We start from the raw sequence: 17,878 nt of genomic DNA on the forward strand, positions 1-17,878 counted from the left end.
GAAGTCGTTGTCAAACAGCGCGCGTACGCAACCACGTCTTTAAGGGCACGCGGTGATGTCAAATGTACGTGGAGGGCGATGCATGGTGCCCAACGACGAGCCGGAGCAGTGCCTTAAAACATATTACGAGCGTCAACGTCGTGGATGGAGACCTCACGATGGAACTGGGTCCAATCAACGTCCACTTCGCCTTTCGACAATGCCGAGGTAGTCTTTGTCCGGCCTGCCAGGCCCGTGGACTAGAATCGGTTCCTGCCACCAAAGCCAACCAACCTTTCCCTGTCCTGGCAATTTTCTGGTGATTCTCGTGCTTTATAGGGGTAGCATCGAAAGTTTTAGTTGTACTCCGATGCTTAGTTCTCCGCCAGCCAGGGGAACTCTGGTCTCAACTCCCAAAACGGGCCGGATGGGTTTGACACAATCACCAGCCATCACGAAAGGCTGTTGTTATCAGGGTCATTGAAAACCAAAAAGCAGCCCTACGACATTCCAGGTGTTATCGGCCTGGGGAAATGTAGAGGCTGGATGTGTTGGCTTCCTTCCCAGTCGTTTGCAATGTATATATCTCGCCACTCACTCTGTCGTTCAGGTGCAACCAGATCACCCGCCGCCCTCAGGTTGTGCGACCTGGTTGAGCAGGGGTGAGAGGGTGAGCCAGTCATCTTTGCAGGAGTGTGATATGTATGTGTAACTATTTTTGATGTGCGCCTAGCTGCGCCCGGCCGCTTCGAGAACCCTCAATAAGGCTGTCTATTTCTGCCCAAAGCTACTGCCACGCAGCTTACTGCCCGGAATGAAGTCCCAAGGCAGCCGCCAAGCAGCTGGTGAGGCCGGCTGATCCAATGACCCTATCTCCAAGGGTCTCCGTGTATGCCCAAGCCCTCCGATTCGACTGCAGCGTCCCTTCAAAGTCAGCCCCATTGAAGCAGTATGATTGAAGTCTAGCCAAGAATGCCTGCAGGTCGCTTGGATCCCTGCTGCCTGGCGGCTTCTCGCTCGGTCGTCGTGTCCATTCGGTTTTGTCACCTCTCCTTTCCCTCATGTCAACTCCTTCTTGCTCACGGATTCTCAATCTGTCCATCTCCCCCCCCCAAAGCTGTTGCCATTTCGGCGCTGGCACCATCCAGGGGCCTCCCTTCGTTGATCTGTATTTATGCTCTCAGAGTCTCCAATCGTTCTCGGCGACTGAATTGCGTCATGGAATCTTGCGGCACCTGCCGCGATTTCTTTCGTCTCACAATCTCTAGCGCGCCGCTCCGTGGGTTTGATGTCAGCTTTCCAAGAGGGTGCAGTCGGGATGAGCGACAAAGTGTCAAAGAGTCGGCACAAAACTGCCAATTATGCCATACGATATATCACTTCCTGCAACCTCGTCATGAATCTACATTCGACCTCCCAGAGTCAGACAATCACCCGTTCGAGATAAAGGTATACCCACAAAAGAGCCTCCTGCATGGTGAAAAGAACCTTTTTTCAAACGTCAGGTTCTTCTATGATATTCAAAACCGCGATGGCACAGACTACGGCTCATTCCACACCCTTAATTTTTCAATGTGGGCGGATGAAGGTGCGTTATCTACCTTGGAGCTATAGGCTCGGATGTTGTCTGACTTACGTGAAAGGTTCCTCGGGACCTGACTCCAGCACTGGCCCGATTACAACAGGAACACCGGCCCTTATGAGTTTCGTTACCCGGCCTCCGATACTTCGCGAAAGTCCAGGAGAAACGAACGGCCTCGTACGGAAGTTCCTGCACAACTGTCTGGATCATCACGAGTCGTGCCGACTCGGCCAGCCACCAGATGAAGAGTTTGAGCTTCCGTCTCGAGTTCTATCCATCAAAGATGACGCCGGAGGAATATCCGTCAAGCTTGTCGAGAACTACGGATTGAGTGGCAGATATTGTGCTTTGAGTCACTGTTGGGGCCCCGAAGACAAGCGGCCACTGCGGACTCTAAAGGCAAACATCACGGATCACCTTGCCTCTATACCTTGGAACAAGCTGCCAGCCACATTCCAAGATGCCATCATACTGACAAGAGACCTTGGCATTGAATATTTATGGATCGATTCTTTGTGCATCCTCCAGGATGACAAGAAGGATTGGTTCAATGAATCGAAGAAAATGGCATCGGTTTATCGGCGAGCCACACTCGTCATTGCGGCTGTCTCTTCCGAGGACTCCACCCAAGGCCTTTCCAAACCCGAGCGTTCAGAGCCGCTCACGTTCCGCGTCCCGTCTTATACACAGGAAGGATCTTCGCAGTCTGGCTACAATATTGCAGAATTCCAAAACGCATGGGGCAATATAGATGGACCTTTGAGAGAACGGGCCTGGGCGTTCCAAGAGTGGTACCTCGGTCGAAGAAAGGTCTTCTTCACGTCAGAAGGCATTAATTGGAAATGCGATGAAATCACATGCAACGAGCGTGGAAGCAATACAGACTTGAGGCTGTATGCAACCTTGTCGTGGGCAGCTTGTCTAGAGGAGTACACCGACAAGCTTCTGACAGTTCCCTCCGATCGTCTCGTTGCTCTTCTCGGAATCTCGGCCGAGATGCAAAAGTCCAGGAACGATTCTTTCGTGCCTGAATTCGGGGTTTGGGAAGATAACCTTGCGGAGCAGCTTCTCTGGAGACCAACAGACATGATGCATGAGAATTTGCCCGGTCTACCATCGTGGTGTTGGGCAGCCACTGGGGGGGCGAAAGCCTGGCTGGTAGACGAGCGAGACAGAATGCCCAACGAGGTTATGGTGAAAAGTACCGTCAACACCATCAGCCTGAGAAAGTCCGGGTCTGTTAATGCTTCAGGCCTACTGACCAGATCCACAATAGCGCCGTTGCCTTTGCGGAAATGTTGTTTTCGACATTTCACGCACAATACGGGTAGCTACGGCAGGCTGGGTACTATCGACCATAGAATATTACCGGAGTTTGATGATGAACACTACAACATGAGAAGATTCCCCATTCTCAATCCGAATGGAACCTCTAATATTCTTGGGCTTGCCGTTTTCGATCGCTGCATTTATTTCTCGGAATGTTTTTGGTTTATACTTTGTTCAACAAAGAGATTAGTCAGGACGGACCCGTGGTAATTAATGATCCCCTTCCTTAAGATTGACTACAAGCTTGTAGCTAACCTGAATACCCAGTCATCCTGATTTTGGAAATAATTCCTCCAGCGGCGAAGAAGACTGGTCAACTGATACTAAGGATTCTGGTAGCGCCTTCGAAGAAAGTGGCGTTGGATATTATGGAGGTAGTGATGACGACTCATTCATTGAAGAAAGCGAAGATAGCTACCCGGGTCACACGCATAGAAACACGGTGAGCTTCACCGCTCCTGCACTTGGTGTATTTATCTCTGGGCATTGCGGCTGACTCGAATAGGACGCGTGTGTGGATATTTTCAAAGTCGGACGGTCCAAGGAAGTCCACTGGGCGTTGCTTCTCCAGCCAGTTGATAACACATTGAAAAAGTTCACGCGAGTCGGAGTGGCTCTTTTATGGCCGCGAGCTTTAGAGACAGGAGAAGGCGAGGTCACGGAGTTTGAGATCGTTTGACGTGTACAGTAGGAATTCTTCGATGTTTAAGCCTCTGTTCAAGCTTTCTCGTCGTCTCTTACAGCTTATAAGCTGATCAAGTGTGCCTGCCAGGGTCTGCTGTTCCTAGGAATAAGGAGCTATTTGCAAAGTCTTATTCTCAGGAACATTCAGCTACCTGAGTCTGAGCCCTACGAACAGCAAACACTGTTATCCCTAGAACCCTAGGAATAGCAGCCTAATACTTACTATGCTTACCCCTACTTACTTTGTTGCTCACCTCAGGCATCACTTTACTGTGTTAAAAGCAGCCACATCAAGGTTAGAGCAGCTGGGTGAGGCGACTGCAGTTGAACAAGAGATTGCCCTGCCACTTGCAGTGCACTGAGAGATGGCATCTCCCAACGATGAGAATTCCGCTAACCATAACACTTGACTTGGAAGGTCTATGGATCGTGGTCAAACTTGCAGATTAAACGATGACGATGCCCGTCTCCAGTCGACACCAGCCGAGCACTCTTCCGAGGTCCTCACTCTCCGTCCGCTTATCGTACCAGAATATTCCGAGTCTTTCGAACGTCCGCGCCTGGCCAGTGACTGCTTTGAGCACGAGAAAGTTGTTTCTGTCATCGCACATGTCCCCCCAGTAGAGCACCACGACTTCGCCAATCTTCCTTGCGTCGTCCTCGCTCATCACAAAGTCCATCTCGACCCACTCGCCGTCGCCCATCTTCTCCCCCGTCGCCTTGTGCGTCAGCTCGAACTTGGGCGGGACGTCATTTGAGCCCGGGTCCAGCAACTCTGCGCGCATGTGCGCGCACCGGCCGTTGAGCCTGAGGAACCCTCCCACAACAGGGCCCGTCTCGTCCGTTTCCTCCGCGGTGGTGCATTCCACCTCTGTGATCTCAACGTCGATCTGCGAACACTTGTGGTAGTCCATCCTATTGAAGTAGCCGACGGAGCCGAACACCGAGAGCCACGACCAGCTGGGTGCAACGTACTGGTCCGGCTTCCTGTGGGTATCCAATATTTCCCAGCAGAGTTGATGCGCGAGGTCTTCCTCCCACACGCCGGCGAGATATCTTCCTCCTCTCCCAAGCCTTGAAGCCTGTGCCGCAATGCCCGCGAGAGCCACCACACGATCAGAGTCGTAGGTGAGCTCCAGCTCAGAGTACCTCTCGGCGATGCGCATCCACTCGATGGAAAGAGACGTCTCGCCGCGCAGCACGGATCGGCAGTGATCTATTTTGAAGTTCCAGACAGACACAATACCACCGCACTGGCAGTCCGCGGCGGTGTTGCATTCCCACTTCATCTCCTCAGCGTCGAAGTAGACTACGCGTGGCGACAACAGGCGTTCCTGCAGCACCCATCCTCGTCGTAACAGGGGAAATCTACTGTCCGAGCCATAGTTGCTACCGAACTCGTTGTGCGTCCGGTAAGGTTGTTGTCGGACAAACACGCCGTGGTTGTCCGGGACGGCGTATGCAGGGTACCGTTGAGGCAGATCGCTGGAGGTGAACAAGTCCGCACTGGAGTCGGTCGCGTGGCTAGCCGCTATGTTGATGTATGACTTGCCATAAACGAACTTCATCCTCACGGACTCCCTGCGCCAGTCTTCTGGGTCGTCCTGGACGATGCAAATCGTGTCTATCCAGATGTATTCGATGTTGAGCTGGCGAGTCAACCAAATCGCATCCTGAAACGTTTTGGGGATGGTTTCCCACGGAATGTCGTCTGCAAACGTTTGTTCGTTTGACTTGGTCAACGTAAAGCTCTCGCGGGCACCCCATCGGTGGCTCAGAGTAGCATAACGTGCTCGCTCCCCTGCCGTCTTAACGATCCGCACTTCACCTCCCTGGTTGCAAAATCAGCTTAATAGCAGAATATTGGGCTTAAAACTGTTTTACCGAAATCTTTACTACCCGAGTAGGCAAGATAGATGCGGCAGACGCTAAGCAGGTGTGTTTGCGGTCACAAGCTTCTATCCAAGCCTTCAACTGTTCTAGGTTCTGCGAAGAGTCGGTTCGTTGTGTTGGATGATACTGAAGAGATGATATTGCACTACAAGCATCGTCCGAGCGGTCTACAACAGATCAGCGAAAACATGTTTTCTATGGTCATAGGACGTGTCAAAAACTCGCCGACAGATGGCACCCGCCAGATGTTGAAGTTCCTCCAATCCGTCGATGTATGAGACGCCCGCATGCGGACCACTCGCCTGCCATTGACCGTGTCTGGAGGGTCAAACTCGAGCTCGATCAGGTCTTCATCTTGCTCCAGTCCCTGGACGAGGCCGGGGCGCTTGGCCTCCAACGCTGGGGCTATGCAATCTCGCCATGCGGCCCTCACCTCTGGGACAAGCAGCGCTTCGACGACTGTGGCGCAGGTCTGACATCCTCTGTCGGCACTCTTGCGCAGTTCTCTGAATGATGTTAGGGGGGCGTGTTGACCTGTCACATGTGCTGCTTGCGGACAGGTTGATGGGTCGCAATTTGGGTGCAGCTCACGGCATAGGCAGGGCTCAGAGAGGTTGCCGTTTCCCATAGTCTACTAAAGAAGCGGTGCATGAGCGGTTTGATGTCCCTTCTTGTGGCAAAGACGTTAAGTGATCTGCAAACCTTGATAGGGCGGGTAAGCTGCTCCTTTAAGTGAACGGCATGTTGTAGTAAACAGTAACCGAAAACCCCTCACATGTCCACATGTCTAGAGCGCAGTGGCTGGCCTTGATGTAAGCGCTACTCTGCTTGTGGGGCATCAGGGTGAGGCGGGGTGACAACAAAACAATCAATGTCCTTGGCCTTGACCCCAGAGAGACATGCTCAGACTAGGCTGCAGATATCGTTGACCGTGTCTTGTTGTTTAAAAATAAAAAACCGTGCGTTTCATATCATAACTGTACCCGGATTAGGTTTCATGAGAGTATTTGGTATATAGGAGAGACTCATCCACAGTCAACGAGGGCATTGTGTCACTCGAACATATGAACATGTGATAAAGAATGGCTTTGATTCAAGTCAAGATGAGATAGCGTACAGGCAAAGGAATATTACAAGTTTTGTGAGGTGTATACAGCTAAACTCTGCCGTTGAGAACATGTACGTTAGACCAAGAAGAAATAGCTGGCATTAATACGACAAGTATGCTGTATGCTAACACTTATTCATGACAGAACACAATTGTAGTTCAGTTTTATTACTCAGCGCTTGTTTACATTCAAATTGATACTGGTTTGACTAGATCAGTTAGAACCCGTAAACCAATCACACCTGGGCTGCGTGCTCACATGTGGCTTGTCGCAGATTTTTACTTGACGAGTAACACATCTTATGTTGAACCTTGGAACCACTACAAGTTGTATCATACGAGCTAAACAATACCACAAGAGCTATGCATGCCTAGGTAACAAATAATGTTTTTGCCTCAAACGGACTTCTATCTAGGCATCAATTCCCAGGAAGTCAGATTACAACACTTAGTCTGTAAGGAGGAGTAGGGAAGTGAGTTGGTAGCTACAAACAAGATAGAGAGTGCACAAAATAGGCTATGATGTGAAGGATCCGGCTACTGGGACACTAATCTACCAGGGGAGGCAGTCTTGAGCACGAAAACAAACGGTGTATAGTTCATCGTAGACGAGAGTCTGGTGACAAAGTTTTGCTTCCACTTGATAGAACGGTTCAGTGGCCACCATTTTCTACTTGCCTGTGAACAGCACTCAGTAGTGGTTCACCAACACAAAATTAAAGACTGTGAGGGCCCAGATACCAGCTGGGTCGGCGACAGCCAGCGGATACCTGGTATTGTATGATTTTCTTTTTCTTTTTCTTTTTCTTTGGGGTGCATTGAAGTGATCCAGTTAGGAACAACTACTCTCGATATTTTGCAATGGGATACTGGTACTACTATGAACTATGTGATAGCCCACAACCCATCTACATTATGACCATGACCGTTCTCCGAGGTCGTCTCTCGCAACCAGGGTTAATGGGCGTGAATGTTGACAACGCAAGTCTATCTCCACAATGCGTGATATTGGCCGACCCGTTATCCCAAAGTTCCAACGGCTCATCCCCCGCCATACGAGATCGCCACTGAATCGATTGCCTAAACCATCGCCATAGCCAAGGCTCACCTACGTAAGGGTCAAGACACGCGTTCCGGAGAAGCGGAGCATACTCGGCCAAAAGGGAAGTGTGTATCCATGGTGCTCGTCCAAAGCAGTCATCGTATCGCGGATGGTGAAGGGGGGGTTTCCGCAAAGAGTTCTCAAAGTCTCGACCCAATATCGGTATGCGCTAACACATACGGACATTAAGAACGGCAAATCACTTAGTGAAGAACAAACTCAATAATGCTGAAGCACCTCGTGGATCCTTGGATCCTTGCTGGTTACATTTCCACGAGCAGACGAGGCAGCTGCCGAATGCAGGCACGGCCAAGTCCGCTTATCTACGTCTACCAAGCTTTCGGCGCCGCCCTCTCGTCAAGGTTCATGGGAATAGGATTGAAGCCCACCCCCCGTCAGGCAAGCAAGGCGTAGTAGGATCGCAATTCCAAGCTGGTAGTATTTACGCTTAACGTGTAACGTTGTGGTCCGGTAAGAGCAAATTAAAATTTGCGCAAAGCCCCCTTTGGATCCAGCACTAAACAACATGAGCGAACAGGGTGGTCGCTGTGCCAAGCAAGGGATGACATGAGTCGACGTTTGCTCTTTTTTTGGAGTACAACTTCTTAAAGAGCCAAGCCTTCCCTCCAACACCGAACGGGTAATCTCGTCGTCCGGTGTTTAGGGCGCCAGCGCTATCGAACCTTGGAGCTTTGCCGGTCTGTGTATCTTCCTTCCCCTTCTTCAGGATGGTAATAGTAAACATCCATCCCCCCTCCCCTCCTGTCACAGATCATGAATTGCACAACTCGAGAATGACACATGGTAATACTCCGTACTTGCGTACTTGGCTCGGCTATCGGATCGGATCTACGCCTCCTCGCACTGACTAAGTGAGCGAAATCCCACTTTGTGCGCAGCTCCTTGCTGAAATTGTCCCCCTTATGGATACGAGCCGCGGCCCATGAGAGGGGAGGGGGGGAGGCATCCGCCGCCCACATTCCCGTTTAGACATTTGGGGGCCAGAAGCCCTTCCAAGAGTCCAATACTTGCGATGCAATGTTGTTGAAGAGGCCAGTGCGTCCAGTTCAGTGGGGGGGAAGATGGCGAAGAGAGAGAGAACCACCAACCTGCAAGGACAGGGTCATGAGGGTTCGAGATGCGCGAGAGTTGTGGATATCGCCCTTTGTCCTATCTGGTGTGCTTGTTCCTCTTCCCTCGCCTCCCCTCACCCCACCCGTGTGGAGTTCATCTGGGCAACAGAGACAGACCCGCGGTCCTTTTTCCCGTCAGACTATCCCGTAATACGTAACCATGTCCGTCTTGGTTCATCATTGGCTGCTGTGAGGCCTTTTCCGCCGCTTTTGGCCACTGCCTTGGTTCTTGGTTTCAAACCCCCCAATTTCCCCTAGGAAACCGCGCAACCTGGGTCATCTAGTCCGGCCAGGGCCATGTTGCATCAGTCGTGGATATTATACATGATTTTGTACATTAGTGTGAAGAAGAAGAAGAACGGAAAGAAAAAGAACTCCGCTGAAGATTGGACAACCAACACCAAAGGGGGGGGGTTGGGGAGATTGCCATCTCTCAGCAAGCCGAGTCCATAGTCCCAGGTCGCCGCCCCGTCGTTGTCGTCGCCGTAGTATGCCTCGTGTTGGGCGGTGACATTTCAATGTCGACCTGGTACGTGTACTGCGCGTGGATGCCGCCCTTCTGGTCGCTCGGTAGCAAGTCCCCCTTGTCCGAATCGCCGTCTTGGAGGCGCTCCCACGTCTCGTCGCCGCGGCCGTGGACCGTCGCCAAGCTGAAGCCCACGTCGGTCGGGTTGCGGAAGCGGTCGCGGCTCCGCGGCTCGAGGGGCTTGCTGCCGATCGTGAAGAGGCCTGTCTTGGTCCCGCTTCCGCTGGGATTCGTGTTCTCCGTCGTGCCCCGGGTCCGCGCGATGAAGCGCCGGAGCGAGGGCACCGAGGAGGCGATGCAGCCGATGCCCGTCTCGATGTTGGAGCAGAGTACCGTGTGGGCGACCCAGACTTTTCGGGGGGGTTTTTTTGTCAGTATTTCCTGTGATGCGGGAGATCCGGACGATGAAAGGAGGATGGAGGGCTCACATTGAAGATCTTGTTGCGCCTTGAATCTGTTGACGTAGGGAATACGGACCATGGTGATGATGGATGCTCTGGGGATGGGAGAGAAGAACGTCAGCTGTCGTCCTAACATAATAGTACCCCGTCTCGACCTGCCAAAGACTTACACGGAGGCAAAAGACAGCAGACCAAAGACCTGCAGCTTAGTCTGCGTCTTCATCTGCGTGCCCCAGAGGATGATGGCCGGCACCACGACGAGGGCCAGGTCCGTAACGATGGTCGAGCTCGTCGCAACGTGGCCGATGGCGACAAAGACATCGACGGATCCGCACTTCCCCTCCCCACTGATCAACATCGTAGGCGTCCACAGGGCATTAACCGGCTGGCAGTAGAGCAGCGTTCCGACAAAGGTGATCAGGAAAGATGCCCACGTGACCCCGAGCAGCACCCAGACCGTGATGCGCAGGCCTTTATCCGTCGTGATGATTCGCTGGATGGTGAGGCAGACGGACGACTTGACGAGGGCGAGGGCGACGACGTAGATGAGGATCCAGACGATGTAGATCTTGAGGGCCTCAGAGAACATCCACGGGTTCAGCTTCTCCTGCAGCGTCCCCAGCCCGACGAGGCACCCGTAGATGGCGAGCCCGACACACGGCACGTACACGACCTGCGGTGGGTGAAGTTAGTGTGGTGCCCTTCCCTTCCTTTCCCTTCCCGACATGGTATCCCGAAGAAAGCTTATCCATACCGTTCCCGCCAGCATGAGGCCGTCGTCCAGACCAAAGGTGCCCTCGACGAGGCGCACGCGAGTGCGTAGTCCGACGCATAGGATCGAGATGACGAGGAATATGGAGGATACGATGATGATGGCCAGCGGCAGTCCTTGCGGCTCGAGAATTCGCAAATCGGGGTCGACTGTCGTTGACATGATGGACGAGGAGCGAGGGGCGATACACGTGCTCACACGTTTGGTTTTGGTCAAAGAGTTTCCTTTTCGAGTAGAGCCAAACTTTCACGCCACCATCAGTCGTTCGAGGAGCAGCTGGGCAGTTTGACAAGGAGGCGCTTTCCCATGAGTTATAGAGAAAACAACCACCAGACTTCCGTTGGGGGCTAAAGTACAGATACCGCCTCCGCGGATCCAGGTTCTGCAAGGGGGGAGCGGGATCCTGTATGTAGGATGCGGCGTGGCTTTTCGGCTGGGCTTGGCCCGGGTTGGAAAAGATCAGAACCAGGTTGAGTTTCATGGATGCAACCCCAGATACTTACTACATACCACCGAAGGGGGGGGGGGGGGGGCGGGTGGACTGTTGTCTCGTTGGCAAAACCTGTCCAAGGCCCGTCACTGGTTGACAGACCTGATGCAGCCAACAGGCTCTGCAATCCTACCCAAGTCCTCGACGGCCGGTTCTCCGTCTCATGGCCAACATCCAGGACTTCAGTGCCAACCGGAAGGGCTGGAAGAGAGACCAGAAAGGTCTGGATCTGGAGTGAAATGGAGTAGACTGGATCCCACCATGCCCACTTGGCGCTGTCACCAGCACGGAGTCCAAGGACCGGACCTGAGTACGAGAAGCTCGGTTTGGCTGGATTCGGAGCCCGCTAGGCCAGGGGGGCCCGTTGCAGAGCTCCGGGAAACTCCACAACGCTAGGCCAAAACATATCATGAACATCCGAGGTGAGGGTCAAGACCGCGGCATGGAAGACGGCTTACGGATAACAGCCGCCTAATGGCGGCGAATCTGACTATGCCGCAATGGCATTCCTGGGCTACTAGGAATGGACCGGGGGTGTTTCCTCTGCAACGGTTGGATTTGGGGGTTGAAACGCGCAGATCACCACGAGCTCCATGGGGGGGGAAGGGTGCCACTATTGGGATCATCGCGATCCAATTCTACGAGGCGAACCATGCGGCGGCCGTCTCTGCATAACAATCCCATCTCGTATGTGTCCAGGGTCGAGAGAAGCCGCTTCAGGTCTACCGCATAAGGAGAAGTGAGAAGGAGGACTGCCTAGCCTGGCCTTCGCCCCCCGCTAAGTGGGAAATATTGAAAGATGCCAGACGGCTCGGGACTTGGGTCGTCCCGAATAGGCCCATCGGAGGAGACTCGGGTTTACATCCGCCAGCCCCTAGCGAGGAGGATTCTCTCCAGTGTGTAAGCAATATGGAAACAATCGAAATTAAGCTGGCAAGGTGCGGGTAGATAGATTGGAGGGCTCGGCATTTGAATCACGACAATTATGAATCCTAATCTTAGAAACAAGGGTAAGGCATTTTGTTGTTTGTCGTTCTCGAAATCTTAGACCATCTTCACCCTCACGCCGGTAGTCCCCGCCTTGGGCACGGGAACAAACATGTCGTGGTCGTAGGCAACATCCTCATCAGTGGTATCGTAGAGACGCATGGTCGGCAGGACGCGCAGGGCGAGAGCCGTGAGGCACAGGTTGAGCTCGCACAGAGCCAGGCTGGAGAAGCACTTTGCGTTAGTAAAACTTTACAACACTCGTCGATGAACGATTAAACCTCCGAGGAGTGTGTCCATGATCGTGGGGGCGAGGGTGCGAGGGGGAGAGGAGGGAGGCACTTACTTCATGCCCAGGCAAGACCTGCTGCCCTTGGAAAAGGCGAGCATGCCCTTCTCGACGTCCTTCCGGCGCTGGTTGTTCTCGTCCAGCCAGCGCTCGGGGGCGAACTGGTACGAGTCCGGGAAGACGCTCTCGTCGTGGTGCGTGATGACGGCGGACATGCCGACGGCGTAGCCGGAGGGGATCACGTACTCGACGGGCTTCTTGTTGAACTCGCCGCGGTACACAATGTTCTCCTCGGTCGCCACGCGCGCGGTGCGCGCCGACACGCCGTACGACAGCCGCAGGCCCTCCTGGAGGACGGCGCCGAGGTAGGGCAGGTTCTCGAGGGATGTCCAGCTGGGGAGGTGCTTGGGGTCGTCGACGACCGACCGCAGCTCGGCCTGCAGCTTCTCAAGCATCTCGGGCTTGGTCAGGAGGTGGTAGGTGATGACAGCCAACGCCCAGCTGGTGGTCTCGGTCCCGGCACCGACGACGGCGGCGGCCTCGTCGGCCAGGCGCAGCGAGCCCTTCTCGGCCGATTTGAGGTCCGATTCCAGAAGGGAGCCGAAGACGGTGGGGCGTTCGTGGCGGATGCCGGCGTCGAGCTCGGCCTTGGTGTTATCGACCCTGTTCGGGATCTCCATCTTGAGCGTGCGGATCATCAAGGCGATGTCAGTGGGCAGGTAGTCCACGAGCCTTTTCAGAGTGTTAGACTTTCGTTCCATTTCATCAGTAGAGCAGACCTCGGAAGGAATTAACGCACCACTCTCCAAGCACGGCAAGGTGCTTGGTCCGGGGGAAAAAGCGGAAGACAAAGACGGGTCGGAGAATAGACGCCGTCGGGGCGCGGAAGTTGGGATACCAGCCTTCTTGTTTGAGGAAGCCGAAACTCTCGCCGAAGCAGTAACCGGATATGGCGTCCGATGTGAAGCAGGAGTACGCCATGGTGACGTCGAAGGGTTCCTTCTTGTCCGTCTCGGCCAGCAGCTTGTCGCAGAGCTTCTGGACCAAGGCGTGGACGTCGCCCTCGAGGCGCGAGATCATGCTGCGAGAGAAGAACTTGGCCAAGGGGCCACGACGGGCGCGGTGAAGGTCGTGATCCACGGTGCCGAAGCCGGACTCACCCAGACTGCGAATGTGGCACATCTCATTAGCACAATGTCGAGATAGGGCCCTTCCCACCACAAAGTCGTGAGAGGTGTTTTCCTTACGCTGAACCGTTGATCTGGTGGACAGGCTTATCGCGCTTGCGACCGCTGACGGCATAGATTTCATCGGCGAAGTTGACGTCGTTACAGTGAACCTCATGAGGGCTGATGCGAACAATCGGGCCTGGGTGACGGAGTTAGACCTTTGTTCAACAACTATTGCATTTTTATTTTTAGGGTCTTTCAAGCTTCTCAACTCACCATACTGCTCGTGCATGCGATGAATCTCCCTGGTGTAGCGTCCAAATAGGATTACATCGTAGTAGAACTCGGGGATGTACGTGGCCGCAGACAGCTTGGGTCCCGGGATATGGCTCAACGGGTGCAGAGGCGAGATGTTGTAAAGGGCCTTGAAGAGCTGGTACGCCAGCCAGATGCCGACGAGGCCCAAAATGTTCCGGGCCGACAGGTATGACGTCGAGGCGTCAATGGGCGACGGCGCAGTCTCGAGGGTCGACATGGTGTTCGTTGGGGCAACTGCCGAGAAGGAATGATGGAAGGGAAGTTGGATCCCAAGCTGAGGAGCGAAAGGGAAATAGAGGTTGTCGCATCTCACCTTTCAACTCTGCAGCACGCCCTCGCTGTGTGGAGAGAGTCCGGGGGGTGCGAACGGCCAAGGGTCGACGAATCCACATAATCTGCGTCTGGCCTACAACCTACGCCCGATAAAGCCACATGGCCGAGGTTTGCAACGTTAGACGCATGGGGTAGGTAAAAATGCAGGAGGGATCAACAGAGATGGGCGGGCGAAGAGGGGGCAGAGGAGAGTCGAAAGGGTAAAACTCGACTGCTGGCGGTTGTGTATCTGGGTTGAAGGTGCAGGCCGAAGATAGCTTCATTGGACGCACCGATGGACTGATGCCAAAGCCGAATCCATTGTCTGTTCGCATGCCAGCGGGAGCGAACCCATGGAATCACGAGATAAAGTGCAAACGGCCTTTTCGGGTGGCTTGAGACTAGACACGGAAATGTCAAAAACGGCCCGTGGAGGGGGGCATTAGGGTGATGCATGGAGACATTCTTCTTCCAACCTCCACAGCTGGTTGGCCGCAGAAGAAAAGAATCCATGGAGAAGATTGCGTTCTTCGGAAGAGTCCCACCCTCCGCCCTCCTTGGTCTTCCTTGTCTGGCGCTGACAGGGTGGGTCCCGGGCTTCTTTCGGCCAGATAGAAGCCCCTGATTACGTAGCATCCAGCTTCATTCGTACACGTGTTAGTCCCCAAGGTGGAATCGGGCGTAGGGCCCGATAAAAGTCTGCAAGTAAAGACGGGGTCTCGATGGAAAGCGGAAAATCGGACAATTTTGTGAAGTGATTTAGGCCGAAGACGGGGCTGGCCGGATTCGCGGCGCCGGTGATCCACCCAACGGCTCTCATTGCCGATCCCGGTTTCCGGGCTTCGGATCCAAGTGGATCCATCTGGTATCCACGCTTCCGTGCCAAGCACCGGATAGACCGATGTGGTTCCTAGGCGGTACTCCGGCAGCAAAACTTCTTGAATCGACAATTCACTGCAGCCATCTCCTGGGGCCGTCCAATCAAGCAGTCTGTGATCGCTGACGCATTTTTCTTCGGCCCGGAAAGATTCTCTTGGGTAATTGCTACACAACATCTTGATAACGCGACTGAAGTTGTGTTATCGAATCTTACGCTACATGACAGCGACACACTTTTTTTAATCAACGCTTTGCGACAGTGAACATGCTGTCATTCGCAACGGAAAAGCAGATTCCGTTCAAACAGCCTAATCATCACCCCCCCCCCCCCCCCCCCCTCCCGGCCGGCCGACCGGCTTAGATCCGACTCATGTGAGTTGCAGGACAGCACGCAGGCATTGCAGGACGGTTCGGTGTTGCGTTAGGTCCCACTAAAATTGACTGTGCCGCAATACAAACCGTTGTCCTTTCTCCTTCTTGTTGCCTCGGAGAGCCGTGGGTCAATGACGAGGGGAGCACCGCGGAAACAGCTGCCGTTCTATGTCAGTTGGACTTTCGACACCTCGCGTGCGACTCACACGCGAGCGAATTAAGATCGTCACGGCCAGCTGTCACCACAAAAGATGCGGGTTGCTTGGTCACGTACATTGGTGACCAAAGCGGTCCCTCTTGAGGTCGCACGGATACGCAAGATGTGAGAAAAAAGAAGAGGAGAAAAACCGGGAGAAACACAGCATAAGTGCTATACTCAGCGCTGAAAACACTTTGTGGGTGGCTTGGACACGTCGTTCTAATAAAGTGCTGACATGCCTCCCTCCCCCGGTCTATCCAATCCTAGAGTAAGGGAACCATTCATTCCACCAACCCGCATACCGACCTTTGGAACCCTCCACCCCCCATCCTCCCGCCATTCCATACCTCCGCTTCTCACGCCAACTCGCACTCGATAAGACTCTCCACGCCCTCGCCTTGGGACCAGATCTTGATGATCCTGAGCCCCGCCGGCTCCAGCAGCCTGCGCCACTGCTCCTCTGTCCGCTCCCTCGACGAGAACAGCGTCATCATCATCATGTCCAGCGCCGTCTTCTGCCAGTTGGCCCCCGTCGGGGGCAGCACGTTCTCGTTGACCAAGAGCCGGCTGTAACCCGGCTTCATAGCCGCCGTGAAGCGCGACAGGATGCTCCTGCCCACCTCGTCCGTCCAGTCGCGCAGGACCGAGTGCATGTAGTACGCCCTGGCCCCCCTGACGGTCTGCTCCGTGTGGAAGTCGTACTCTATCGGCTCGATCTTGGGGTCGATCTTTTAGATCTGGGAGAGCACGTGCGGGAGGTCCTGGAGGATGTGTCGGCCCGGGGCGTCCGGGTGCTTGCGGCAGAACTCGTCCAGGTCGTGTCCGATGCTGCCGCCGATGTCGACGAGGAAAGCCGCGTCTGCGGACCCGTCTGCGCCCCGGATGAGTCTTTCGGCAACCGGGTAAGCCCCTTCGTCCATCCACGACGGCCTGCCCTGTCTGTACCCAGCCATGTGGCTCTGGAATTCGCCGCCGGGGTAGTTGGTCATCATATGCTTGAAGAAGTTGCTGTCCTTTCCCACGACATCCTGCAACGGACCTTCAGTCGGGTCGGCGGGAATCGACCAGTTGTGCTTCTTGAGGTACGACGGGAAGTTGCTGAAGGTGGGCCAGCAGCCGCCAACGCTGTACACCTATCGTCAGAGCCTCTCTCTATCAAACATTGGCCGGCTGGAAACGACATACATGCAAGAATACCCGCCTGCAATGATGGGAAGACTCAGAGACTTGGCAAAGTTTGTAGCCTCGTACTCGTCTGGCCCGACTTCCTTCAAGTATCCCATCGAACCGAGGTGGCGCATCGTACGCGAAAGGACGTCGTGGTCAAAGCTAAGGGCTTTGCTGAGCTGGTCCACCCTCTTGTTACCAGGGTTCTGCGCCATGTAGCTGAAAAGACCCGACTCGATGCCCGTGGCGATGACGAAACTGACGGAAGACTGGGAGTGAAGCGAGTCAGTTGGAGAGCTGTTTTCTAGCGACTAGTTGGCATACCTGGGCCCAGCAGTGCTTGATCATGGTCTCGCGCAGTGTCTCAAGAGCCTGGAGCAACGATCTCGTCTGCTTCAGTAGCTGAAGACGGCCTTCTTCGTTTTCCGGGGAGAATGTCCTGCCGAGGGAACCTACGACATCGGACAGTTCTGCCACGCTCTTGGCATCGTTGGCCTGGACGGCGACGGAGACACCTAGAGGGTTTCTTTCAGTAATGGAGCCCATTGTGGCAATTTGGGGAAGATTGGCTTGATTCTGGAATCTAGACAACGGAGGTTTAGAAGTGGTGAGCTGGTCTGCGAGTGTGAGAAGGGTGCATATGTCACAAGATCCCTCGTCGACAGGAAACGGCACATTTATGGCTCCTCACAGCATCCAAACAGCACTCCCTCCCCCCTCCTTTCACGCTCTGGAACGCGGACCAAGGTCGCACGTATAAGGGGGGGCTACGTCGGACGTTCACCTCCGAAGGCCAAGCTCGAGAAACTGCAATGTTATGTCTCCCCGATGGAGCAGTGGGAAGAGGGTCCTTTGCGACGCTGCCCCAACGTCCAATGGCATCGCCAACGCCTCACTCGCTGTTATTCAACGGATTTTCCATCAGTTCTCGAGGACCAAGACCTTTCAGTGGGGCGCGGAGACCGGAAGCGACGAGAGAACCCATTGTCTTCAAGGGTCCGGAATGGAGTCCGGTGCCCCCGCTTGGCGAATGGAAGTTCTGCGTTGGTTGGACATCCCGTTGGCTGTGCCTTGACGAAGACGTTGTTTCATTCCTGGCCGAGTGAAGACGAGGTCTCTCAATGTGACATGACAGTTGGTAGAATATAGTACGACTGCGGTCCTTCATCGTAAACCCCCCACATGCC

The 17,878-nt window shown here is 54.2% G+C and overlaps 7 protein-coding genes across 7 annotated transcripts; 2 read left to right on the forward strand and 5 right to left on the reverse strand.

Moving 5' to 3' along the window:
* Positions 1 to 1,070: 1,070 nt before the first annotated feature.
* Positions 1,071 to 3,569, forward strand: CDEST_11509 (Putative heterokaryon incompatibility; the record flags this gene model as incomplete). Its single annotated transcript, XM_062927665.1, has 4 exons — positions 1,071 to 1,567; positions 1,623 to 2,796; positions 3,158 to 3,359; positions 3,396 to 3,569. Exons 1-4 carry the CDS (start codon positions 1,198 to 1,200, stop codon positions 3,567 to 3,569), a joined length of 1,920 nt encoding a protein of 639 aa, XP_062783716.1. The 5' UTR covers positions 1,071 to 1,197.
* Positions 3,570 to 3,987: 418 nt separating this feature from the next.
* Positions 3,988 to 6,193, reverse strand: CDEST_11510 (Putative heterokaryon incompatibility). The gene is made up of 3 exons (XM_062927666.1): positions 5,678 to 6,193; positions 5,459 to 5,634; positions 3,988 to 5,406 (listed from the first exon to the last, which is right to left on the reverse strand). The coding sequence occupies exons 1-3, from the start codon at positions 6,093 to 6,095 to the stop codon at positions 4,021 to 4,023; spliced, it is 1,980 nt and encodes a 659-aa protein (XP_062783717.1). The 5' UTR covers positions 6,096 to 6,193; the 3' UTR covers positions 3,988 to 4,020.
* A 2,293-nt stretch (positions 6,194 to 8,486) lies between these two features.
* Positions 8,487 to 10,948, reverse strand: CDEST_11511 (uncharacterized protein). Its single transcript, XM_062927667.1, has 4 exons — positions 10,492 to 10,948; positions 9,908 to 10,410; positions 9,765 to 9,832; positions 8,487 to 9,686 (listed from the first exon to the last, which is right to left on the reverse strand). The coding sequence occupies exons 1-4, from the start codon at positions 10,669 to 10,671 to the stop codon at positions 9,244 to 9,246; spliced, it is 1,194 nt and encodes a 397-aa protein (XP_062783718.1). The 5' UTR covers positions 10,672 to 10,948; the 3' UTR covers positions 8,487 to 9,243.
* A 993-nt stretch (positions 10,949 to 11,941) lies between these two features.
* CDEST_11512 (Putative cytochrome P450) lies at positions 11,942 to 14,442 on the reverse strand. The gene is made up of 5 exons (XM_062927668.1): positions 13,721 to 14,442; positions 13,523 to 13,643; positions 13,075 to 13,440; positions 12,333 to 13,007; positions 11,942 to 12,209 (listed from the first exon to the last, which is right to left on the reverse strand). The coding sequence occupies exons 1-5, from the start codon at positions 13,977 to 13,979 to the stop codon at positions 12,044 to 12,046; spliced, it is 1,587 nt and encodes a 528-aa protein (XP_062783719.1). The 5' UTR covers positions 13,980 to 14,442; the 3' UTR covers positions 11,942 to 12,043.
* Positions 14,443 to 15,880: 1,438 nt separating this feature from the next.
* Positions 15,881 to 16,177, reverse strand: CDEST_11513 (Putative O-methyltransferase domain, S-adenosyl-L-methionine-dependent methyltransferase superfamily; the record flags this gene model as incomplete). Its single annotated transcript, XM_062927669.1, has 1 exon — positions 15,881 to 16,177. The coding sequence occupies one exon, from the start codon at positions 16,175 to 16,177 to the stop codon at positions 15,881 to 15,883; it is 297 nt and encodes a 98-aa protein (XP_062783720.1).
* A 78-nt stretch (positions 16,178 to 16,255) lies between these two features.
* Positions 16,256 to 17,237, reverse strand: CDEST_11514 (Putative O-methyltransferase COMT-type, winged helix-like DNA-binding domain superfamily; the record flags this gene model as incomplete). The annotated part of the gene is made up of 3 exons (XM_062927670.1): positions 16,256 to 16,649; positions 16,710 to 16,960; positions 17,016 to 17,237. The coding sequence occupies 3 exons, from the start codon at positions 17,235 to 17,237 to the stop codon at positions 16,256 to 16,258; spliced, it is 867 nt and encodes a 288-aa protein (XP_062783721.1).
* A 266-nt stretch (positions 17,238 to 17,503) lies between these two features.
* CDEST_11515 (uncharacterized protein) lies at positions 17,504 to 17,797 on the forward strand (the record flags this gene model as incomplete). The annotated part of the gene is made up of 1 exon (XM_062927671.1): positions 17,504 to 17,797. The coding sequence occupies one exon, from the start codon at positions 17,504 to 17,506 to the stop codon at positions 17,795 to 17,797; it is 294 nt and encodes a 97-aa protein (XP_062783722.1).
* Positions 17,798 to 17,878: the final 81 nt, after the last annotated feature.

This window comes from Colletotrichum destructivum, chromosome 7 (assembly GCF_034447905.1).
Source record: "Colletotrichum destructivum chromosome 7, complete sequence".
NCBI classification, from domain to species: domain Eukaryota; kingdom Fungi; phylum Ascomycota; class Sordariomycetes; order Glomerellales; family Glomerellaceae; genus Colletotrichum; species Colletotrichum destructivum.

Bases quoted from the DNA above. Each gene is read 5' to 3' on its own strand.
- CDEST_11511 (XM_062927667.1), bottom strand. From the start codon at position 10,671: ATGTCAACGACAGTCGACCCCGATTTGCGAATTCTCGAGCCGCAAGGA. The intron at 10,411-10,491 runs GTATGGATAAGC...CACCCACCGCAG, and splicing joins GCCTCATGCTGGCGGGAACG to GTCGTGTACGTGCCGTGTGT. The intron at 9,687-9,764 runs GTGAGCCCTCCA...CCCCCCGAAAAG, and splicing joins GGCGCAACAAGATCTTCAAT to TCTGGGTCGCCCACACGGTA.
- CDEST_11510 (XM_062927666.1), bottom strand. From the start codon at position 6,095: ATGGGAAACGGCAACCTCTCTGAGCCCTGCCTATGCCGTGAGCTGCAC. The intron at 5,635-5,677 runs GTCCTATGACCA...GATCTGTTGTAG, and splicing joins TGTCGGCGAGTTTTTGACAC to ACCGCTCGGACGATGCTTGT. The intron at 5,407-5,458 runs GTAAAACAGTTT...TTTTGCAACCAG, and splicing joins CTCGGGTAGTAAAGATTTCG to GGAGGTGAAGTGCGGATCGT.
- CDEST_11512 (XM_062927668.1), bottom strand. From the start codon at position 13,979: ATGTCGACCCTCGAGACTGCGCCGTCGCCCATTGACGCCTCGACGTCA. The intron at 13,008-13,074 runs GTGCGTTAATTC...CACTCTGAAAAG, and splicing joins CTTGCCGTGCTTGGAGAGTG to GCTCGTGGACTACCTGCCCA. The intron at 12,210-12,332 runs GTAAGTGCCTCC...GTGCTTCTCCAG, and splicing joins AGGTCTTGCCTGGGCATGAA to CCTGGCTCTGTGCGAGCTCA.